Here is a 24,210-nt window from a genome sequence, read left to right as displayed (position 1 = left end):
AGGGCCTTTAGCTTTTTGAAGGTCAATAGAGGATGTAAACTGGGAGCTGTTGATGATAGCCTTTTTTTTTCCCCAAACAGACTGGGAAACAGGGAGGCAATCTTCTGTGAAAGAGAGAAACGAAAGCAAAAACTCAGCAGGAAATCCAGTGGTGGTGAGACAGGGCTTTCGTGTATCCCAAGATGTCAGGTCAGGTTCCCATCAGTTCCACCTGGATCCTTGGGTTCCACAAGGCACCTGGTGGCCCCTTCCCAAATCTCCTACCAATACAGACTTGCAGCCAGGGGTCTGAAAACCATGGAATATAAAGACAGTAAACCTTGGTTGGGTGATGATGCAGAAAATAGAAAAGGTCAACTTTATTTTCAAGTATTGAATTAAACTTTCACTCCAGAAAAGACAAAGCCACTTTAACATGACACTGAAAGAGCCAAAATATATTAACATTGCTGCCTGTCAAAACCATGTCACTCATTCATTCAGTGAAGGTGGCATATCAAGTCGTTGGGGAAAGAATGTATTACCAGTAAAGGTTGATTGCATACCTGCGGAGAGCTGGATGCTGTGCTAGGCACTAAGGATGTGCCGACCAGAAAAGAAAAAAGAAAGTATACCCTGCCCTAGAGGAGGGACCGACATCAGTCAAATTAAACAAATAAATGTAAAAGTAATGATGCTCTATATGTCCTATTGTGGCAGAAAAATCTACTGGTTGTTTACCAGAATACATAAAATATAAATGAATTAAATGTATATGTTTAAAATAAATTAAAAGGGGGCACCTGGGTGGCTCAGTCAGTTGAGCACCCAACTCTTGATTTCGGTTCAGATCATGATCTCAGGGTAGTGAGATGGAGCCTTGCATCAGGCTCTGCGCTAGGCCTGGAGCCTGCTTAGGATTCTCTCCCCACACCCTTTTCCCCTCTCCCCAATTCGTGCGTGGTCTCTCTCTAAACTAAAAAAAATTTTAATTACAAATCTAAATCCAACAACATTATTTGCATGTGCAAATTTATAGAATAAAGGAACAGTTTCCAGCATTATGCAAAAAAAAAAAACCACAATGATTTTCTAAGGAGAGCTCATCGTGTAAAGATATGTAATTTCCTACTACTTCCTGAGATCCCTAGTCTCAGTTAAGCTTACAGAGTGATCTATTTTGTCAATATTTGTTCAACTCTGGAAAACCGAAAGAAATCATAAAAGTTGGAATGAAAAAATATAGGCTGTTTCTACTTGATGAGACGAAGCTCTCTTGGACAAAAGCCATCAGACTAGACTGTTCTGCAAGCAGCCTCCCCCCTCTATAACTGGCCCTTTGATTTTTCCTCCCTGGAGGAAATCCTTGAGCAAGAAATTTACCCTAAATCCTTGAAAGTAGTTGATCTCCTAAGAGTGACTATCACTGGAAGGAATCCTCTGGAAGGGTTTGGAGAGGAAAGGGATGGGAGTAAGGGTCCCCCCCTTGAATGGAGGCTTTCCAGGCCTCAAGCCTCCCCCAACCACTTCCTCAGCTTTGGACCAGACTGAGCTCCAAAGACTAGGAGATGTAAGGGCTAAAAGCAAAACCGAAAACCTACATCCCGAAAAGGTACAGGGAAGGTTTTTGTCATCAACCAGCTGTTCTTTCAGCAAACACCTCAAAGTTAGAATTTTATTCGCGCTCACTTGTATCTTCTGGATTAGCAAAAGTTGCAGATTACAGATATTAAATTCAGAAATTTTGATCAACTGCTTAGGATGCCAAATAACACACCAGCAATAAAATCAGAATCCACACAGCGCTCTGAAATCCGCTCCTCGTTTATATGATAATTCCCAAGTCCCTTTGTGTTCCCTGGTGATAATGCAGTTTCAATTCTCAGCCAGTGAATGGTGGACTGTGCACAGCAGCTTGGAAGAAAACTGAGCACGATTATTTATTTCTAATCTACTTTTGTTCGCCTCAGAGTTTTCTATCCCCTAATAGGCAGATATCATAGCACTAAGGAAAGACATTTGTTTACCAGTGCTACAGAAAACAAACTCACCTTATTTAATATGTCCCTTTCTCTCAGAAGCTCATCCATTGCTTTCTTATCAAGTTCTGCTTGTTTCTTTGAAGCCTCCACCTCTAAATGACCAAGGAGAAGAAGAAGAAATATGAAGCCAACCTAAGAAAGAATCTGCCAAAGCCAATGTAACACAGAAACTGCTTTATAGATTTATCTGCAGCTATAAAACTACTATTTATTGAGGGTTACATGATCTTCACCATAACGCCATGAAGGAGGTCCCCTGTCCTCAGATGGAAACTGAGGCTTAGAGGAATTAAGCCACATGTCAACAGTCTGCAGCCAAGAGGTGAGGGGCTGAGGCTGGGAGCGTGGTTTCTCTGACTCCAAGAGTCCTTGCTCTTTTTAAATCTTTCTAATTATACAAATAATTAGGAATACAGACAGAAATGAGACATCCAAATAACAAAAGGGAAAAAATTTCAAGTCAACCAGAATCTACTTAGGATTTTCATATGTCTCTTTCCAGACTTTTTCCTATGCAAATATGTGTGTGCATAAAAATATAAATATATACACATTCATATACATACACCAAAATGAATTATACTACACATACTGTTTTGTAGCTTGCTTTCGTAATTAACTAACATAAAATAAATGCCTCTCTATATTATAAATGTGCAACTACAACAGAATTTTAATGACTCTGTGATATTTCACTATATGAAAATGCGTAATTTATTTAGCCAATCCCCTACCTTAACATTTAAATTGCTTCCATTTTACTTATTTATTTGCAATTATAAGCCATAATTCTGTGAAAGTTCTCATTCATTTGTTACTCTAGAAGAGGAAGTCCTGGATTGAAGGTGATAAAAAAAAAAAGATATTTCTCTCCTACTGCCAAATTTCTCTCCAGAAAACTAATAGCAGCTTAAATCCACACCCAGACCATCACTGGATATTATCACTCTTTGATCTTTAACAAGCCAATAGAGTATCAAAGCCAGTATGTCTGTATTTCATTTACATTTCCTTGATTAGTAGTGAAATCAACTACTTTTTCATGTTTAATGACCACTTACTTGTATTTCTGGGTTTTTTTTAACAGTGAGTTTTTTAAGTTTATTTATTTATTTTGAGGGGGGAAATGGGGGAGAGAGAGGAGAGAGAGAGAGAGAGAGAGAGAGAGAGAGAGAGAGAGAAACCCAAGTAGGCTCCACACCATCAGCGCAGAGCCTAATGAGGGACTCCAACTCACAAACCATGAGATCAAGACCTGAGCCCACTGAGGCACCCAGGTGCCCCCTGTATTTGTTTTTAAATTTGCCCACACTTGCCCTATGCCCATTTTTCTCATGAACTGTTTACCCCTTTTATGGATTTGTAAGAACTCTTTCATTAAATCTCTCAATCTTTGCTTTATGGTTTCCACATTTGGTGTTAACTTTTTTTTCCCAAAAGGTAACTTACTGTTCTGCTACCATTTTCTTAATAGTCCCTACAGAACACTGGTATGAAACACCTTTATCTTAATGATAATCTTGGGTATTTTTTGTTTTTTCCAACCTCTTCCATTTGATCTGTTTATCAGGCATTTTCACTACACTACTTGATGACTATTGAAGCTTTATAATATTAAAAACCTTTCCCAGTAAGGCAAATACTCCCTCATCACCCCTTTTTCCAGAATTTTATGGCTATTGTCACCTGTTTATTCTTCAGGAAGAACTCTAGAATCAGTTTTCAAGTCCCAACAATATAACTTACTGAAATTTTTATTGGAAATATCAAATATACAGATTAATTTAGGCAGATTTATATCTTTATCATATTGAGCTTTCTCATTCAGGAACTTTGTATATCTCTCCATTTTTCAAGTCTTCGTTTATACCCCTCAATAGAATTCTGGAGTGTGTTTTATATACACGTCTTGCAGATATCCGGGTAACTTTATTTATACATATTTTATTACTTGAGTTGCTATTGTGAAAAGGGGTTTTTCCATCATATATTCCAACTGATTCTGTGTATGAAAGGAAGCTATTGATACCTATATATTTATTTTATAACCTGCCACCCCAGTGAACTCTCATTAGTTCTGGCAGTTTATCAGTTTTTTGGGTTTTGTGATAGAAAAATCACAACCCATGGAGGACTCATGCTTCTAACTCTTATGTCCAGTGCCACTGTTTGATCAGACATTCAAAAGGAAGAAGTCCCCAAGAAAAAATAATGTTAACGATACCTATAAAATAACCAAAAGAGAGCATGATGACTTCTATAAATATGACTTAAGGATGAAGAATTGGGTTCAACACAGAATGAATAATTTTTTTTTCAAAACTTAGAACTATTGCAAGTAAAAAATATACCAATTTAAATATGGGAGTGTTTTGAAAGTCACTAAACCAATTACAAAATATGATCTAGTAGTTTTATTTTTCTTCCTAACTATCACTGAAAACATTAGATTGTAAACTCATGCAAGACTGTAAGCATCCCGAGGGCAGGGACCTCCATGCAGCCAATGCCTACCTTGGTGACTACACATAGTAGGCACTCAGTTTATTGAATGAAAGAATGGAGAAATTTTCAAGGTAAGCTCTAGCTGTACCTCAATAAAAGATTATTTCCTGATGTCTTAGAAGGAAAAATACCTGTACTTTTCAAAGGCTTACATAACAAATACAGCTCACTGTTGAACAACACCAGACTTAGGAATGCCGATCCCCTGTGAAGATGAAAATCCATGTATAACTTTTGACTCCCCAAAAACTTAACTACTAACAGCCTACTGTTGACCAGAAGCCTTACTGATAATATAAACAGTCGATTAACACATATTTAGCATGTTATATGTATTATATACTGCATTTTTACACTACAGTAAGCTGCGGAAAAGAAAATGTTACTAAAAATATCATAAGGAAGAGAAAATACATTCATAGTGATGTACTGTATTTACCGAAAAAAAAAATCCACAGGTAAGTGGACCCATGCAGTTCAAACCCATGTTGTTCAAGGGTCAGATGTATTTCTAATAACCTTGCCTAGAGATTTAGATTTTACCTTTTAGGGGGGCAATGTCTGCTTTTATGCTGGTATGCATGTTATCTCATTCAGTGACCTACAACCCATATGAGTTCAACGAGGTGTTCCTGCCTCACATACTCTGGTATAGTCAAAGTCAAACCCAGATCCTCTGTGTCCAAGTTCAGGGCTGTTTCTGCCACACCAAATTTGACTAGCATATCCTATTTTCAATTATATTCTTTTTCAGAATGAGATGGCATTCTCTCTTACTGCTTATATAAATAGTAATACACCCAGATGATAATAGATGCCATTTAGTAAGCATTTACTGTGTTAGGTACTGTCCACAAGTGCTTTATATGTATCAGCTCATTTCATCCCCTAACAATAAATACGATGAAGGTGAGATCTTTACCCAGGTAGACATGACTCCATAGTTTGTATCCTTAATGATTTTTCTGTGCTATGTAACCTTCCATAGCACTTAAATTTTTCCTCCACAGGGCAATGTGATAGCTGGTAAAAACAAGGTTCATCACATGGTAAAGTAATAACAGAGAAAAGAAGTTAGGAGCCATTGTGATGCGTGGTGGCTCAGTCAGTTAAATGTCTGACTCTTGGTTTCAGCTCAGATCATGATCTCACAGTTCATGAGTTCAAGCCCCATGTAGGGCTCTGCACTTACAGCTGCAGAGCCTACTTGGGATTCTCTGTCTCCCTCTTTCTCTGCCTCTCCCCTGCTCACTCTCTATCCCTCTCTCTCAAAATAAATAAATAAACATTTTTTTAAAGGAAGTTAGGAACCACTAATTTTTGTCTCACTGATTCTTGGTACAACATTGTCCCAAATATTGCTAGTGGAGGGACATTTGCTTTAATTTATCCCCTATCTTCTCTGAGAAAAGGAACTAAAGCATAAAGTCATGTAGAACCCAGACTTAAGAGTATAGATGCTATTTATTCCAGCGACAAATACTGAGCAATACTTTTGGCTGGATTTACATTGCGCCAATATAGTCTGTTGAAGAATTTTTTAAGGTAGGATAGTTCAAGGTATTCAAAATGATGTCCCCTGCATATTGGCTGCTTACCAGTTTGAAAGTTGTTTTACTGATTACATCTGGCATGGTTTGTGTTTGGACGCATAGAGCCCTGGGTTGCCAAATCACAGTCACCAATAAAATGTTTACAAAGGAATATGACAAAGCACAAAATATTTCTTGGATTACCTCTCTCTAATCCCAAGATCTGATTTTTTAGAGTTTCCTTGTGCTGTTCCACCTCTGACTTTTGATCTTCGATCTGATGCAATTTCTTATGGATTTGTTCTCTGATTTTATTGAGCTTCCCAATGTCAAGCCGCATCTGATGGACTTCTTCCTCTTTGGCCTGTAATTAGTGAGAGAATTAACCAGGGATATTCAGTAAATAAAGTGCCAGTGACTAGGTGACAGTGAACTCAGAACCCATAAAAGGAAATTATTCCCATGTTAGTGTAAAGTTGTTGTATGGGTTAAACAAAAACACACATTGTTTGGTTTTGAGAGAAATTGAAAAACTATTCTCTGAATAAAATGTTGCTATATAAGCTAAAAAATAATGGAAAGACTGATTAGACCTGATGTCTCAAGGTACCACTGAATTGTTGAATCAAACAGGGTAAGAATGCTGAGTTGTACATATCACAAATGTGTGAATTTTGTATATGAATGCTGTATCTGATTAGCAATTTTTATGGACTCACAGAGTGATCTCTCTCAGAAGGTTATTGAAATTTTTTTAATGTTTATTTTTGAGAGAGAGAAAGAGTGTGAGCAGGGGAGGGGCAGAGAGAGGGGGAGACACAGAATCCGAAGCAGGCTCCAGGCTCTGAGCTGTCAGCACAGAGCCCAAAGCAGGGCTCGAACCCACCAACTGTGAGATCATGACCTGAGCCAAAGTCGGACGCTTAACCGACTGAGCCACCCAGGCACCCCTCTCTCAGAAGGTTGCTGACATGCTATTAACATATTCAGATACTCTTTTGAACCCACATGGCCACTGGAGTACAACTACACACACTAGAGAAAGGGCCCTACTTCCTCAGAGGATGTTAGTCAGTGGGTGTACATACAGATACATGGACAGGGCATCATCAGTAGTCAAGTCTACATATTGGCAAAAGGCACCAAAATAATAATTCTAGCACAAGAAAGCACCAGATTTTTGCCAATGGACCTCAAGTTTTATTAATTTTTTAAAATTCAAATTCATTTTTTAAATCTGCCCTTCTTAGAAATTACTGGAAAAGCAACGAGAGCAAATAAACATTAGCAGTTATCCCCAGCTCTTGACAAGGAAGAAACTGCACTCAGCTGGGCATGTCATTCTCAGATTACTGCTAGAAGTAGAATCCCATAGGTTCAGGATCTGATAACAAAAATTTTCCATCTTTCAAGGTGCCCCATTCATGTTACCAAAGAAGAGAATTAATGGCATAAGTATTTTTACTTTAATTTTACCTTAGGGGCTAATATATTATTTTGCTTTAAGAAGCCATTTCATTTCTGCTTCAATTTACAGCTTTCTCATAAAGAATGGTTTCAAGTCAAACCACTCTGGACTGTTTTAAATACTCCTCGGCCTCAGATTTACATGGTCGAAATTAGCTGAACTAGGGCCCTTTCCAATTAGAACAATAGAATGTTGTAATTCAGTAGTTATTAATCCAGACCCCGTGGTTAGACTTCAGAAAAATCTTGGAAACCTGAGACTGCATTCAAAACAAGATAGAAGATGTGCAAATAAGTGTGTGTGTGTGTGTGTGTGTGTGCGCGCGTGTGTGTGTGTGTGTGTGGGCACACGTACACCCATGTTCTCATCAGATTTTCAAAAGGGCATAAGAAGCAAAAACTGTTATGACTCACTGATCAAATCTATGTATCATTCTTGATAGGTCACTCATTTTATGCTTAGTATCCTAACATAACCAGAGAAGGGTTTATGGATTTTTTTCAGAATCAGTGATAAACATAAAGTCGCTCTGTTAAACACGCAGGTATACAATATGTACCCAAGTATAAAACTGTTACCCAAACATAATTTGCAAACACTCTTCATTGAGGACAGGGAGAAGAATGGGAAGCCTGTCTTGAAATTTACAGTGTATAGAAGAAAAAATCATGGTTCTACAATCCTGGAAGTAGATACTCAATAGTACCAGTCCATCCCGCAACCCTCCCATTCTACCTTCTCCATATAAAAGTAGTAAAATATAATCTTCTTTGCTACTCACTCATGTAAATGGTTTCTAGCTCAGGGCAACTAGTTACTTGCAAGGCTAAGTTACAGAGATGAGTATCTGAGCTTGCTCTCAAAAATACTTGCATAATCATATGATCAATATTCAGGTTTGTGGTTTTATGAGAATGGAAGTCATCAAACTATCTACTTCCAAGCAGAAAGCAATCACTGTAGGCTTGAGCCTGCCTCTGACATATCAAGGCTAATACAGGTTATCCAACCAACAGCTCCAACCACTACAGCAAATCTGTATTAATAGGGAATGAGTGAGGGGGCCTGGGTGGCTCAGTTGGTTAAGTGTCTGACTTCAGCTCAGGTCATGATCTCAAGATCCTTGAGTTCAAGCCCTGCATCAGGCTCTGTGCTGACAGCTCCGAGCCTGGAGCCTGCTTCAGATTCTGTGTCTCCCTCTCTCTGTTCCTCCCCCGCTTGCAATCTGTTTCTTTCTCTCTCTCTTTCTCTCTCTCTCTCTCTCTCAAAAATTCGAAAAACATTAAAAAATTTTAATAAAATAGGGAATAAGGGAGGGAGTGCTAGGCAACAAATCAGTCACTTGGTGTTTACTTTGAGCTCCAATGCCTTCTGCTGGTTTTCCTGGGATAGCTGCTCACAAACCAAACTGTGTTGTTCATTCTCTTGCTGAAGTTTAGAATTTCGCATCTGAAACTGCTCCAGTTCCTTTGCAGCTCTTTCGTTCAATATCTGAAAGATGCATAATGAGCTGGTTAATGCTTTTAATCTGATTACAATATCTGCATATCCACACAGGAGGCCCTGCAAACCTCCTGGGATGATCACAGCAACCACACTTTTTTTTTGTCTTTGTAGAAATTGTTCTTTATCCCCGGTGAAAGCATTAATGCACTCAAATATGATGAATGTTAAATGGCTGAGGAAAATGACGCCTTCTAATGAATAACACAGAGCGCATAATTTTTTTTTTTTCTGAGAGCCTTGGGAAGTCTTGTTCACAGGTGGTGGATAAATATTTTAATGCCTGTTTGCCGTTTGGCAAGCTTCACATATGCAACAATTGCTATAATCATTGCAAATGAGCTAGAGATTCAAACGGGTTTTATCAGTTGTGGGGCTGGGAAGCCACATCTTCAGAAGCAAATCCTGCATTAACATGCCTACAACATTTTCTTGGACAGAACCATTCACTAACACCAGCACAGAGACAGTTCCCCTTAAATCCAACTCAAGTCAAAACCGTGGAACGGCAGAGGAATGATTTCTATCTGCCTGACTTCAGTGTCAGTGGGGTTTCCTCTTCCCTACCTTGCCTATCCTCAGCAGACACAGTTTTATAAAAACAGGATTATATTTTTTGGCAGGGCGGGGAGTCATCATTTGTATTGGCAGACTAGTGAGAGGATGGAGGGGGAGAAAATGCGCTGAAGGGAAAAGAGAGAGAAGATAGTTTAGACAGTTATCCCAAAATATAACTTGATGCAAGAAAAAGTTAAACATGGAAAGACTTCATCCAATTTCCCATCAATAGGGACCAAACAAAATACAGCCAGCTATGCTAAAAATGAAATTGTGTTTTACGTGAGTCCTGGATATTGCTAAACAAAGCACTGTAATTCAATTGTGATGTTCAAAAACCTCTCAAATTTCATGCTCAAAGAAGTCTCGTTTTTCTTGTGGATACTTGCACAATGTGTATTACCCATCTGATTTCTGCCTTTATACAATATTAATAAGGCAATTGACAAAGAAATGTGTTTTAATATCTATTTTTTAAGTGGAAAAATGCTGTATGTCTTGGCAATTCTTTGAAAACTTCCTAAGAGAAACTATTTTCAAGAAACGACTTTTCTCAATTATATGAATTGCCTCTTTAAGAAATGAGAAAAGACAGAACACAATTATTACTATTTGAGTTACCTTCAACTGCTGTTATAGGGAAAATATTAAAAATAGCACCATATTTAAAATGCAGATAGACTGAATATGGGTTCCTAAACTTGAAACTTAAAAATAAGCCGCTTAAAAATAAACCATGTTATGGTCACACAAGGAACACTATGATGGTGAATGTTCTATTGAGCTCTGTCCAACAGAACTTTCTGCAATGATGTGAATGTTGTCTATCTGTTCTGTCCAATAGGTTATCTACTAGCCCTGTGGCTATTAAGCACTTGAAATGGTACTAATTCAACTGAGCACTTGAGGTTTTATTTTATTTTGTTTCATTTTATTTAAAATAACTTAAATTTAAATAGCAATGCATGGCCAGTGGCTACCATACTGGATAGTGCCATTCTATAACCATGTGGCAACACAAATGAATCTCACAAACAGACAAAATATTGAGCAAGTTAGTACAAAAGAGCATTGTATGACTGTATGAGTGCATTTCTGTAAAGTGCAAAAACAGACAAAACTAAACTCTGCTTAGGTTTCAGAATAGAAGTGACCTTTAAGGGAGAGAGTGACTGGGAGGGGGCACAAAGGGACATCTGGCATACTGTTCCTTGGGCCTGGTGCAGGTGACCAAGATATGTTCATGTGGAGAAAATTCATCAAGCTGTACACTGTTGACTTACACACTTTTCTATGTGTATATTACACATCAACAGAATGTTAAAAAGAAATTAACCTGTTGGAGCTGGGGGAAAAAAGGTCATAGATACCCATACGAGCTCTTCAAAGAGCAATGCAGTGCCCAGTGCTGTGTTACCAACATCTCTAGTGCAGAGAGTCTGCTCCTTTCCAGAGAAAACTCAAAGTGTTCCAAAGGTCCCCTTCTTGTTTTTGCGAGGACCGAGGCGCAGCCCACACCCAGCGCACCTTCTGTTCCTTCAGCTGCTGCTCCAGCTTCTGAAGCTCCTCCTTGCTCTTCTGCACATACTGCTGCAGGGCCCTAATTTCTGTCTGCCTGGTGTCCATGTCTGTCTGAATCTGCCTGAGCTCTTTCTCCAGTTTTTCCTTCTTCCGAGACTCCCGTGATGCTTCATTCTGACGTTGCTGTATCTCTTGCCGGAACTAGGGGCACAGAAAGGATAGGGGAGGAAAGGGATGAAGCCCTCCCCAGGACAGATCTCAACCAGCTGAGCTGCTCCTCATCTCAACTCTTCTAGTTTCGGGGCAGTCACCTCGTGGTAGCCTTTCCCCTGCAGGACAGTCATCTTTGAACCCCAACGTTCAAACTTTTCGAGAATGTTCTGTGTTGTTTTCCAGAGCCTTAACACCAGACATCCACCCTAACGGTGGGAACAAATCCACAAAGAATGGTATAAGATCCAATTAAATAAGGAAACCCAGAATTCTAGAGAGTTAAACATTGAAAGAATTCACCCAATTCTCTATCAATAGGATCTAAATAAAATGTCGCCAGTTACCCTAAACATTAAATTATGTTTCACATGAGTCCTGGATGTTATTACATAAAGCATTATAGCTTTATCATGATGGTCAAAAATCTATGAAAAATCTGTTATCTCATGCTCAAAGTAATCTCCTAGGGGTTGCATGTGTGTATCATCTATTTGACTCCTGGGTTATTATAAAAAGTGTTCAAAAGAGGTCCTTACAAAGGAGAAGGGCCAAGGGAACTACTTGCACCATCTCCAGATGCAGAGCATTCTCGCCTTTGCCAGGGACACATTCTTAAGCCAAAATTGTAAGCAGTGCCCTGTCTTAGTGACTTCTCAGACACAGAATGTTGAGAAGAAATGAACAAGTAAAACTGTTCTTGTAAGAACAAACCAGACAAATAAGCAGACCTGTGGATGCTTCATTTGGGCACCAGGGGGTAAATCTGAGAGAGGAACAATATGGGAAGGACTTCTAGAAGGTAATGTTCTTTCATCTTGCCCTCCACGACAAAGCAGACCTGACTGATGGTTTGCTCTGCCTCTTCTCTGCATCGCTCCGTTTCCTGCTGCTGTTCAGTAGTCTGAGCTAAGGACTCTCGTAATTTCACCACTTCTGACAAGAGCTGGTCTCGCTCCTTTATCACTTCTTCTTTGAACTTCAGTAAATCTCGGATACTAAAAAAGAAGAACACAGGAGTCAGACTAAAAGGCCATCTTCTCAGGAGCCCTTCCTATCACCCTCTGAGCACATTTTCATGGGAAAGACTTTAGGTCAAGGACTAACACCATTCAAGTGTGAAAGAGAAGGACCTTTATGCCCTGACATGGGCATGGTAGCTGCTTGTGAGTTGTTAACTGAAAAAGACATTCCAATAATAATATATATAACATGATCCCTTTTCTAATGTTTAAATAATTACAGTGTCTGCATATAGGTGTATGTGTTTTATAGACATTTTTATAGAAGTCCAAGAAAATAGATCCAAACTGGTAATTGGTAACTGGTTATCTCTGAAAAGTAGAATATAGGGTTGGAAGAGTTAGAGGGGTAATTCTTACTCCTTAGTTGCCACACCTCTGTATTATTTGAATTTGTTACAATAAGACTATACAGCTACTGTCAACTCTTGTAATTAATCCTAAAGAAAATGTTAATTTAAGAAATTATTTGTTTAATATACCCAGGGGAGGGCTATGATCACAACTATAAAGTCTAAAATAAAGCATAAAAATAAGCAAATAATACACATCACCAGTTTTCTAATCATTCACCCATAGAGATTAGTTTCCACCAAAGGGATGCAACTCTGATAAAATGTTCCCAAGAACAAAATTTGGAAATCATTCATGTTGCCAGCTTTTGGAGAGTATGGGATGATATTTGTTGATTTGAATTGTTAACCAGTTACTTCCACATTAAAAAAAAAACATTATTTATGATTTGGCATGACTTTCTGCAGAATTAGTGTTCTTGAAATAGAAAGACTGTGTCTGATCTGACCTGTGCAGCAGAATGAAGGTCTAGAACAAGGCAGCCACATGAGAGTTGAGAAAATAGAGAACTTGAGGTACTCACTACTAAGTCATCAAATGACCATTGGAAGCACCTCTGACAATGTTTATTTACCAACAACTTTGGTAGAACATAAGTATTTAATAAGGAACTTTCAGAACTGCATTCAACTTCTTCTCCAGAAACAAAACTTCAAATTCTGAGGTTACTCTGAAGACAGCTACACCTAAGCACATTGTTAGGGCTAGATAGTTTCTTCAGTTCTCCTCCTCACTGTGCTCCAACTCTCATTAAAACTCCTAACTGATCAGTTCCCTCACATTGCTCTTCAGTAGTTGCTCTGATGATGCTTGACTCCTTTAATGAGAAAATAGAGTCCATTATGACAGATATCACGTCTTCTTTTTGTTTATCCTGTTCCTTCCTCCAACCCTGGCACCTAGAACTATCTCTCAACATTGGATAAATGCATCTAGAAAACATAAGAAACCTAGGCAGCAGTTAGAGTTGGTGAAAAATGCCTAAGGAAGGGGCACCCCGGTGGCTTGGTCAGTTGAGTGTCCCACTCTTGATTTCAGCTCAGGTCTTGATCTCAAGGTCATGAGTTCAAGCCCTGCATTGGGCTCCACACTGGGTATGGAGCCAACTTAAAAAAAAATGCCTAAGGAAGTGTGTGATCATTCCTGACTCATAAACTAATGCAAGGTTTTGCATGCCTTGCACAGTGCTAGACACCTAGAGGGAAGGTAAAAGTGTCTTCCTTCAAGAGTTTGTAGCCTAACGGATAGTGAAGTATTTCAACAAATAATTTCAATACAATGTGATCAATGCCATACTTGAGATACATGTTGGGTTCTACAGAAACAGAGAACACAGTGACTCTCACTGAGGCTAGGGGTAGGGAGGAGGTTGAAATAGAGGTGCCAACAGTGATGAAATTAAGAGGTGTTTGAGATGGGTCATGAAGGGTGCATAGTTGTTTACTGTGTGGAGAAATAAAGAAAAAGCATTCCTGGAATAAAAACAGCATGATCAAAGGTATTGAGGCATCAGCAAGCATGGTGTTTCGGGACATGAGTCTAGCAAGGCTGGCAGACAGATCTATGTAGGGCCCTAAAAGACATGTTCATGACTGGGCTGCATTCTTTGGGAGTGGGGAGCTATTGAAGGTGTTTGGAACATGTGCTGGAGATGGGAGCACTCAGATACACATTTCAGAAGCCTAAATCTGGTGTGTGGAAGATGGTGAAGAGGGGATATGTCTCCTTGAAGGCAGGTAGAACAGTTAGCAGTCCATTGCCAAATCCAGCCAAGAATGGGGAGCCCGAAGCAAGGCATTAGCACTGCTGATAAGGAGCAGGGAAAGACACAAGTGATGATTAGAAGACAGAATCAACAAGACAAAGCTTTCAGGGTTAAAAGAGCGGTCTAGAATCTGTTTTCTGGCCTAGAACCAGAGAAGTTAGAAGAATGGTGATGGGACTAATGGGGGTTCAGAGCATGGGAAGGGGCTGGAAATCAGAGCAGAAAGGCAGCGAGTTCCATTTCACACAAGTTTGAGAGAAAGAAATCTAAAATATTTACTCATTTTGAAATTATAGTACATATTCCTGCAGAGCCAAAAGTTTAATATAATCACAAATTATGAGTTCTTGGGTATGGAGAAAGGGAGCATTAAAAACAAAAAATAGCAATAGATGGAAAACAATCTCTGGGAAACTACCAAAGAAGAAGACTGTTGTATCATAAAGAATGTTCAAGATGACACGGCAAACCCCAGGCCATCTGCTGAATAAGGGGGCCTCCACAAAAGCAAGTTCAACATACATTAACAAATCTATGACCTACTTGCTATCCTGGTCCAGTGACAGTCCAGACCCCTGCTCGACTAGTTTGGTTAAGTTCACTATTTCCTCTTTCAGGGCAAGGATCGTCTCCTTTGCCTTCTGCTCTTTGTCATAGGCCGAGTCCACCATCTTCCAGGCCTTTTCGATTTCCTATATGGGCCACGGCACATCAGTGAGAAAAACCAAACTAGGATCCAGATGCAAGATAAACTGAGTAAATAGAATAATAAAACAACTCCAATATAGTTGTCATTTATGGGGAAGAAGATTATATATTATACATTATGCATTCCATTTATATTGACTTACTAAATTGTTCAACATGAGCTAGTCGATACTGAACAGCAGTGTTAGAAGGGGTCCTGGCAAATGGTATTTTTCCTTGTGTAGGAGAGTGGGGTTACAAGGCTCACATCTTGCAAGGGCCACTATAACTAGGAGGATATTTCTAATAAAAATGTTAAGATAGGTTTACAAAATTAAAAAACGAAAGCCTATGTGTTTTCCAAGCCCAAGTATTATGGAGAAAAAAAAAAAATAAGGAGTGGCCTTGGATCCAAGCCCTAAATTTGAAGCTCTTGATCGATTACAAATTTTTAAAAAATCTATTTTGTAGTCAGGTCTCAAGTAAGGGGTCCTGGATGGCTATGTCAGCTTTAGAACAATTCATAGCAAGGTAGTCTTTGCTGTCACCTAATTGTACATAACAGCCTTGGTAATTCCCATTCCAGAAATCCACTCCCAGATCTTCTCATCAGATGCTCACAGGGGAAAAGCAAAGCCCTAGCTGGGAATGGGAACAAGGACTCATGCAGTTTTGGCTTCCTTACTATTATTAAATCCAATGTGGAATATTAACATAAATACTTAAAAGTGAATTACAGCCATTCAAATAAGTGAACAAAGCATAGTAAATGTTGTAACAGCCTTCAGTTTTACCCCACCACTCCATTTTCTTGCTAAGTTCTGTCAAGTGCAATGTGAGTCCTTCGTAAAGGTAAGAACCTATAAGCTTAAGGTGAAAACATTCCACTTTTATGTTGACAAGGAATAAAATGAGTGGAAGAGAGTATTTACACAAATTCGTGCTCACCATTACATGAAAGAGAGAGAGATAGATGAGTCTTGGGTAACTTCACATAATTTAGTGATTCAAAATAATTACAGGGTATATTTTTCTGTAACAATGATATGTACTATTTTCAGCAAAACAAATGAAGGATATTTAAATGAAAATACAATTATACGAAGTTTTGTCCAAATCAACTTCACCAATTATATTTTAACCAGCTCATGACTTCCATTTACAGTTTTTTAATTTGCAATAAAAAAATGGTTTTTTTTCCTCATCATACAATGATTTAAAGCCTTCTTTTATTGGTTTTCCAGCAAAGAGAGGAAAATGACAATAGAAAATAGCACTTTAAAAAAAGTAAATTCTTTTTTTTTTTTAATTTTTTTTTTCAACGTTTATTTATTTTTGGGACAGAGAGAGACAGAGCATGAACGGGAGAGGGGCAGAGAGAGAGGGAGACACAGAATCGGAAACAGGCTCCAGGCTCTGAGCCATCAGCCCAGAGCCCGACGCGGGGCTCGAACTCCCGGACCGCGAGATTGTGACCTGGCTGAAGTCGGACGCTTAACCGACTGCGCCACCCAGGCGCCCCTAAAAAAAGTAAATTCTAAGATAACAGATGTCATAATTTGCACTGGTCTTGGAAATTCATTTAAATTGCCTGATGTTTCATTGTATGATATCAAGGGAATTATCCAAAAAGTTTATGAGTTATTTTTTACCACTCGGGTTTTAATTATAAATTAAAATCTCTCAACTTCTTATCACCCTGAGAGCAACAAGGAACATTTACATTTTACCCTCAAAATAATGCAACACACTTGAGGATGAAAAACTCCATGGTAAAGTAGAACCATGCTTCCTCAGTAGCCCCCAGACTGAATCCCTGATCTCCCATTATGAGGAATTGGGAGGATCAAGGAGGAAACAAGATCATGAAAATTACTATCTAGGAATTCTCAAGGCAATTTCTTCTAAAACAGTAGGAAAAGCAGAAACATGAAAATATCCTTCAAAAAATATCCTTCACAAGCTATCATCATGAGATATTTAATTACTCATCTTCTATCAAACAAGACATACCAAGGTCAGGTCCCTAATATTACATTTCCTTACTTCTCATTCTTTCTGCTAACCCAGTACTTCTTAGAAAGCAAGCCAGCAAGGTTCTATATTATTCTCTGCCCAGTGAAATTCACCAGGCTAATTATTTCCTTTGAAAATAACATTATTCCCTAGGCTTAATGAATATATAAATCATGTAGATTTTTACTTAATAACTCACTTACTACCAGCCTAGAGCTGCCAATATAAGGAAAGAATGACGTTTTAAATATAGGATGCATTTATGACAGCTCTCCGTAGGCTCTGTTTCTATGAGATCACTGACCTTCTTCAGGGATGCAATGGTGGTCTGATCATCCTGGGAGAGCTTCAGGGCAGTGGCAACCTTTGCAGAATTAACCACAATCTCTGCGTTTAGCTCTCTGCATTTGGCCATCAGACGCTTTTCATTGTCATAAGACTTTTTCATGACAGCATGAAGCTTCTCATATTCAATTCTAAATTTCTCCAGACTTTTATCTCCCGAAAGTTCATTGAGAACCTCCTGAAAATCCCTTTCGATTTCTTCAAATGCAGTTTCTTCCAGCACTAGTTTCTCACTCTTTTCCTGTACAAAAGAGCAGGAAGGGGAATGAGTATTACAATATGTCTATGTTACTATTCAGGGGTTGATATTATTATCTATGAATACAAGACCTTCATAGAAGCAAAACAAAAATCACTGAAAAAACAGAAACATTAAGACTATATGATGGAAAGACATCTTGTTCATCCCCTGATGCATGTATATATGTACACATATGCATTAGGATAATAATATTTCCTACCACATGGTGTCAAAGATCAGATTAAATAGGATCATTTATTAGGTGTGCTTGGTCGGTTAAGTGCATGACTTGATTTCAGCTTAGGTCATGATCTCACGGTGTGAGACTGAGCCCTGAATTGGGCACCATGATGACAGCACGGAGCCTGCTTAGGATTCTCTCTCTCCCTCTCTCTCTGCCTCTGCCCCCTCCAAAAGAAATAAATAAACTTCAAAAAAATAAACAAACAGGATCATTCATGTTAAACACTTGGTCAAGTGCCTGGCAAAGAGGAGGCACTCAATAAATTTTGATATCTGTTATGATTATTCCAAGCCCTGATTTGTTTTCACTTCGTCCTGCAGAAGAAAGCCAAGGGATATTATGGTCAGATATATGGAATCTTGGTGTGGATACCATGAAATCACACGTACTCACAATGAACCCCATCCGAAATATGGAATCTTCTCCTAAAAGCTATTCCATCATTTTTATCTCTTAAAATGATAAGACAAGGTCATCTTCACAGGTGTATTGAGATGCCCTTTGTGCAATGCTCACAGGTCTTCTCTAGATTTGCTTTCCATGATCAGCTGGACAACAAATTATTTTTTTAAAAAAAAAAAGCCTGGACATACAGATACAAATCAAACACATCTGGCTATGACTTAGATGAGAACTCGGAGTTAGTTAAATAAGATTTTTTTTCAGTGTATTTTATTTATTTTGGGGGTGGGGGGAGAGGGTGCAGGGGAGAGACACAGAAGAGGGAGAGAGAGAATCCCAAGCAGAATCTGCACCAATAGCACAATCTCACCAACCGCGAGATCATGACCTGAGCTGAAATCAAGAGTCAGACGTTCAACTGACTGAGCCACCCAGGCACCCCAAGAATTCTTATCTCCCTAGTGTTAAGGGTTGAATTTGTCTCCCAGAAAGGTATGTTGAACTTCTAACACCCAGTACCTATAAATGTGACTTGTTTGGAAGTAGAGTCATTGCATATATAATCAGTTAACTTGAGGTCACACTGGAGTAGAGTGGGCCCTCATCCAATAAGACTGGTGTCCTTATAAAAAGAGGGAAGACTGTAACTATGTGTAGTGATGGATGTTAAACTTATTGTAGTAATCATTTTGCAATATATATATATATATATATATATATAATCATTATGTTGTACAACTAAAACTAATACAATGTCACATGTCAATTCTATCTCAATGCAAAAAAGTAGAGGATGGGATTTGGACAGCGACACAAACACAGGAAGGAAGAAACACCACGAGGGGCGCCTGGGTGGCTCAGTTGGCTAAGCATCTGACTTCGGCTTAGGTCATGATCTCACAGTTCATGGGTTCGAGCACTGCATTAGGCTCTCTGCTGTCAGCCTGGAGCCCACTTTGGATCCTCTGTTTCCCTTTCACTGCCCCTCCTCCACTTGTTCTCTCTCTTGCTCTCTCTCAAAAATAAATAAACATTAAAATAAAAATTAGAAAGAAAGAAATACCACGTGAAGACAGAAACAGGGTGTAAGCCAAAGAAAGCTAAGGATCACTGGCTGCCATCAGAAGCTAGGAAGAGGTAAGGAAGAATTTCACTTAGAGTCTCAGAGGAAGCATGGTCCTGCCAACATCCTGATTGCAGATTTCAACCTCCGAAAGTGTGAGACAAGAAGTGTCTACTGTTTAAACCACCATGTTTGCAGTACTCTGTTATGGCTGAGTAACAGCCTAGTAAACTAATACACCTTCTCCTTGTTAGACACAGCACAATAATGAAAAAGAATGGGGGTGGTTAATAAATTTCTTCATTTATTCAGCAAATATTTATTGAACATCTGCTATTTGTAAGTTGGAATGAGGGAGACTTCGTAGGAGGTACCAAGGTAAGAAATAAACAGCCCTCCCACAGGGAATTTATACATTAATAGTTGATGGAGTATGTTTTCAGCTAGTGGAAGTACAGAATTTGATACATGCCATAAAATGGATTCAAAATTCTACAAGGACCTATAGGAAGATGGAACTACTCCCAGCAGCAAGAATGAAAGCAAATTTCCTAAAGGAGGTGGTATTTGAGTATGCCCAGATGGGAGAGTGAAATATTCACAGGTGAATATGGAGGGAAAAGGTATGCCTGGCCCATGGCAAAGCTTGAACAAAGGCTCAGGCCCAGAAAGTATCCAGGATTTGAGATTGGTTAAGAAGCTCAAGTTGGGGGTGTTGTATGTAAGTGATGAATCATGAGAATCTACTTCCGAAGCTAAGAGCACGTTGTATACACTGTATGTTAGCTAACTTGACAATAAATTCTATTAAAAAAAAAAAAAAAAAAAGCTCGGGGCGCCTGTGTGGCTCAGTTGGTTGAGCGTCTGACTTCGGCTCAGGTCATGATCTCACAGCTCATGAGTTCGAGCCCCGCGTCAGACTCTGTGCTGACAGCTTGGAGCCTGGAGCCTGCTTCAGATTCTGCGCCTCCCTCTCTCTCTGCCCTAACCCACTCGCATTCTGTCTCTCTCTCTCTCTTTCTCAAAAATAAATTTTAAAAAAATATTTAAAAAATTAAAAAAAAAACTCAAGTTGGCTAAAGAGTAAGAAGTATGACAGGGAGAAGGAAAAAGAAGACTAGACAGGAAGTTAAAGACAGACTGGAGGCCGTGAATGGCATTCTAAGGAACATGGAGTGAATTAATCTGTAGGCCACACAGACCCACTCAAAACTTCTGATCTGATAAAGTTTGAGAGGACTTATTTATGTATGCAACATTACACTTTGATATTCTACATGAAAAAGAGCTCCAAGATCGACACTGTATTGCTAATCAAAGAAATCAACTGAGAGGATCTCCAATCCCAAAAATAAAGTAAAATTTAAATTCACCCTGCAGAATCCGGGTAAGCAGTCTAGTTTACCTTCTGCCTTAACAAGCCTCACTTGCCCAATACGGAGAAAGTCTATGTATTTTTGGTTTTCAAAAACACTTGTACTATTGATTTCTAAAGATTACATGCAAGCAAAAAGAATCCACATCTTAAAGTAGATGTGGAGTACCAAGCCTACCTATAACATTTTGTATAACATTAGCACTAATGTTAAACTCAACAGAGATTTTCTTCCCAATGAGAAGCAGCTTACTGTAAACATCACAACACAGCAATTCCACAAAGAAGAAAAAAATCGTATTAAGGAAATATGGTGGTGCTGCCGCCCTGTGTTTTCCCCTTGTTGATGCTAAACATGAGCACACACAAAAATTTATCATAGCAATGTTCTCAGTTCCATCCGTGTAAATGGTATTAATGCCAACACTTGATCACTAGCCTGATGATTTGTTTGTAGACCAGGTTTTCCCTGTACACCTGGCACTTAGCATAGGAATGGAAAAATGTCAAAGAAAGAAAAGGTTTTTAAAAACATTCACGAACAGATTTGTTCATATTGTCATTTTAAAAATATACTACTATTGGGGCACCTGGGTGGCTCAGTCGGTTAAGTGTCAGACTCCAGATTTCCACTCAGGTCATGATCTCATGGTTCATGGGATGCAGTCCCATGATGGGCTTTGTAGAGCCTGCTTGGCATTCTCTCTCTCCCTCTCTCTCTCCCCCTCTCCTGCTTGCTTACTCTCTCCTTCTCTCAAAATAAATAAATATCCATATATGTGTGTCGTGTATATATATGTATATATACACAACACACATGGATACATATGTGTGTGTGTGTGTGTGTGTGTGTATATATATATATATATATATATATATATATATATATATGTATGCTACTACTAAAAGCACAGCAAAAATCATCTCTGAGCTGTGACCCATAACCAGTTGGTGTCTACATTGTTAGAGCATACAATGATACCTACTTTAGAAGCATGATTTCAACATGAACTGGTCAGAAAGGAACTATGATGTTCCTTCATTCAACACCTGTCTATTAAGTGCTTACTATCTGCCGGGCACTGTTGTAGGTGTTGGGAATATCATTCAGTGGGGAGAACAACAAGGAAAAAGGACAAGAGAGTTGCAGTGACAAATGAGGCCAGAGTGGAAATAGAGACTTGTGGAAGTAGAGGTGAGGAAAACCTGGCTGAGATCAAGTGAGAAGAAAAACAAAAGAAGGCAAGAAATGAGGGGCGATAATGCAGGGGAAGGGAGACTGGGAAATAAATTGTTAATGGTATTGGTATCTGGGCTTATGTGTGGAAAATGAAGAATGAAATGAACCAAGATGACTGGTGAGGGAGAAAAGGAAGGTATGCTAAAAATCGAATAAAGGAGAAACTAAAGGAGAGCTAGAAGGAATGGGAGGAAGAGATGGGAAGGAAAGAGACACGAGTGAGTGTAGGTAATGGGGTGAGTATTGTGGCCACCACAGTATGGATGTGTGAGGCACCTACCTGAGAGTGAGGAAGATGAGGGTGGGAGAGGGATTGTATGATAAGAGAAGGAGGGATCTTTGCCCACAGGAAGGAGGGACCAAATATGGAGGAGATGGAATGGTGAGGGATGTGAGGAGATATGAGAAGGAACTGGAATAAGAGTGGGGGCATGATGGTGATGAGAGAAGCGGGGACCGGTCTGATTCCCTAGACATAAAACCTTGAGAGTGCCCAGGGCTCCTTGTTCAGATAAGCCCCCACCTTTGGTTTAATGCTCTGCTGTCTCACTTTGGAATCTTAATAATTTGTTGACAAGGGGCTCTGCATCTTCATTGAGCCTCACAAACTATATGGCTGACCCTGGCTGGGACTGATCCTGTGACGTGTGAGATGAGGGAGGGATCTGAAGGGGTGATGGAGGAATAGGGTATGGCCACGGTGAATGGGGACTGTGACTGACAAGTGATGACAGGGACATGAGGTTGTCCAAATTACAAATGAAGGTGCTAATGGACAAAGGATCAATAAAGAGCTACAGAAATGGTCCCTTATTGGTGAGCCTGAAGATGGAGTGTGCTACAAAGTGAGCTAGAAGATTTTACACAGTGGTCAATGACAACATGGGGCATTGGTGATAGGTGAAGAGCTTAATGAAGATGTGTCACAGCAGGTGATGATAGGGAATCGTGGAGTGACAGGTGGACAAGGGTCAGTGAATAGGGGTGACAGTGGGTATCTATGAAGCCTTCCTCCAAGTCCCACCAATCAGTGAGACATCAATATTTCTACGTACCTCTCCTGGGCTCAAAACCTTATGGCTCAAAATCTAGGGGTGGGTGCCTGTCATGTGTGAATCTGGGAAATCATGAATTTCATACTATGTTGAACACAGCGCCAGTTTTAAGAGTGGGGTTGGGGTGTGTCCACCCAGTTGAAGGAGGGACAGGAGGTAAACACTGAGGGGTGGGGTGAGGCTGCGGGTGCGGGGAATAGGATGTTGATGGGAGGAATGTAGGAATCAGCGGATGTGACAGCGGAGAAGTCAAGTCAACAGAAGAGGGTTGATGGGGAGGGGACGAGCGAGAGACGACAGAGAGAGGGGCACCGACTCCTGACCTCGGCCATCCTGACGCTCTCTGGGGGTGGCCTCAGAGGCTTCTGTAGTGATCGCGGAAACCGGGCCGGAGCTGCGGATGGGGCTGTGCACTACCCCCGGCGTCTAAAACAGCGCCACGTTATTGGTATCCCCCGCAGGGGGCCGAAACTCGGCCCTCGGCGCGTCCTCCCGTCGCCAGGCAACCGCCACGCCCTCTGAGGAAACTGGAGGACTTCCGAAAGGGGAGGAGCCTCTGGGGAGGGCACCCGGGAGGCGTCCTAAGAGGCATAGGCAAACTGCCCTGTGTGGGGCGGGACCAAGGGTGTGAGGGGCGGGGCCCATGAGAGGCTGGGCGGAGTCCCAAGGTGCCCTCGGAAGTTGGAAACTCCGAGGAACGAGAAGGCGCAGCGCTGCGAGGCCGCTAAGGCCAGAGGAGAACTAACGCCTAGATGGAAAGGTGGATCAAAGGCTTCTGGAAGGGCCGGAAGCCACCCTCTGCTCTCCGTGACAAAGAGACTCCGTCGCGGGAACAAGAAATAATCTCCGTTCGAGTCAACTCAACCCTAATGAAGCAGCTACTGTGTGCAAGATACAGAGGGGAAAGTAAGGTGGAGAAAACACAGATCCTGCTTTCAAAGGGTTTAGTCACCAGTGGTAAGAATAGGGCGCAGCGCTTGAAGCACCCTGGGAAAACGTATGCGGAGCCACATCATGGAAAGTTGCCTTTCATCTAGGGCTCCTCTCAAGATCATTTCGTTTCCCTCTCCCCCTCCTCCTCCA

At 40.1% G+C, this 24,210-nt stretch overlaps 1 protein-coding gene across 1 annotated transcript in view; it reads right to left on the bottom strand.

Annotated features, from left to right (window-relative positions):
• The window catches only part of CFAP58 (cilia and flagella associated protein 58), a 105,114-nt gene extending 81,655 nt beyond the window's left edge, over positions 1-23,459 (bottom strand). Inside the window, exons 1-8 of the mRNA XM_047072378.1 lie at positions 23,451-23,459; positions 17,467-17,748; positions 15,003-15,151; positions 12,160-12,316; positions 11,115-11,309; positions 8,880-9,017; positions 6,263-6,422; positions 2,031-2,113 (exon numbers count right to left, since the gene is read on the bottom strand). Coding sequence (XP_046928334.1) covers positions 2,031-2,113; positions 6,263-6,422; positions 8,880-9,017; positions 11,115-11,309; positions 12,160-12,316; positions 15,003-15,151; positions 17,467-17,748; positions 23,451-23,459 — 1,173 coding nt within the window. The remainder of the gene's footprint in view (positions 1-2,030; positions 2,114-6,262; positions 6,423-8,879; positions 9,018-11,114; positions 11,310-12,159; positions 12,317-15,002; positions 15,152-17,466; positions 17,749-23,450) is intronic.
• Positions 23,460-24,210: the final 751 nt, after the last annotated feature.

The sequence above is a fragment of the Lynx rufus genome, unplaced genomic scaffold, assembly GCF_022079265.1.
Source record: "Lynx rufus isolate CCGP_SWC_20201006 ecotype Redwood Valley unplaced genomic scaffold, mLynRuf1.p SCAF_11, whole genome shotgun sequence".
NCBI lineage: Eukaryota > Metazoa > Chordata > Mammalia > Carnivora > Felidae > Lynx > Lynx rufus.
This window is presented reverse-complemented; position numbering and strand designations above follow the sequence as displayed.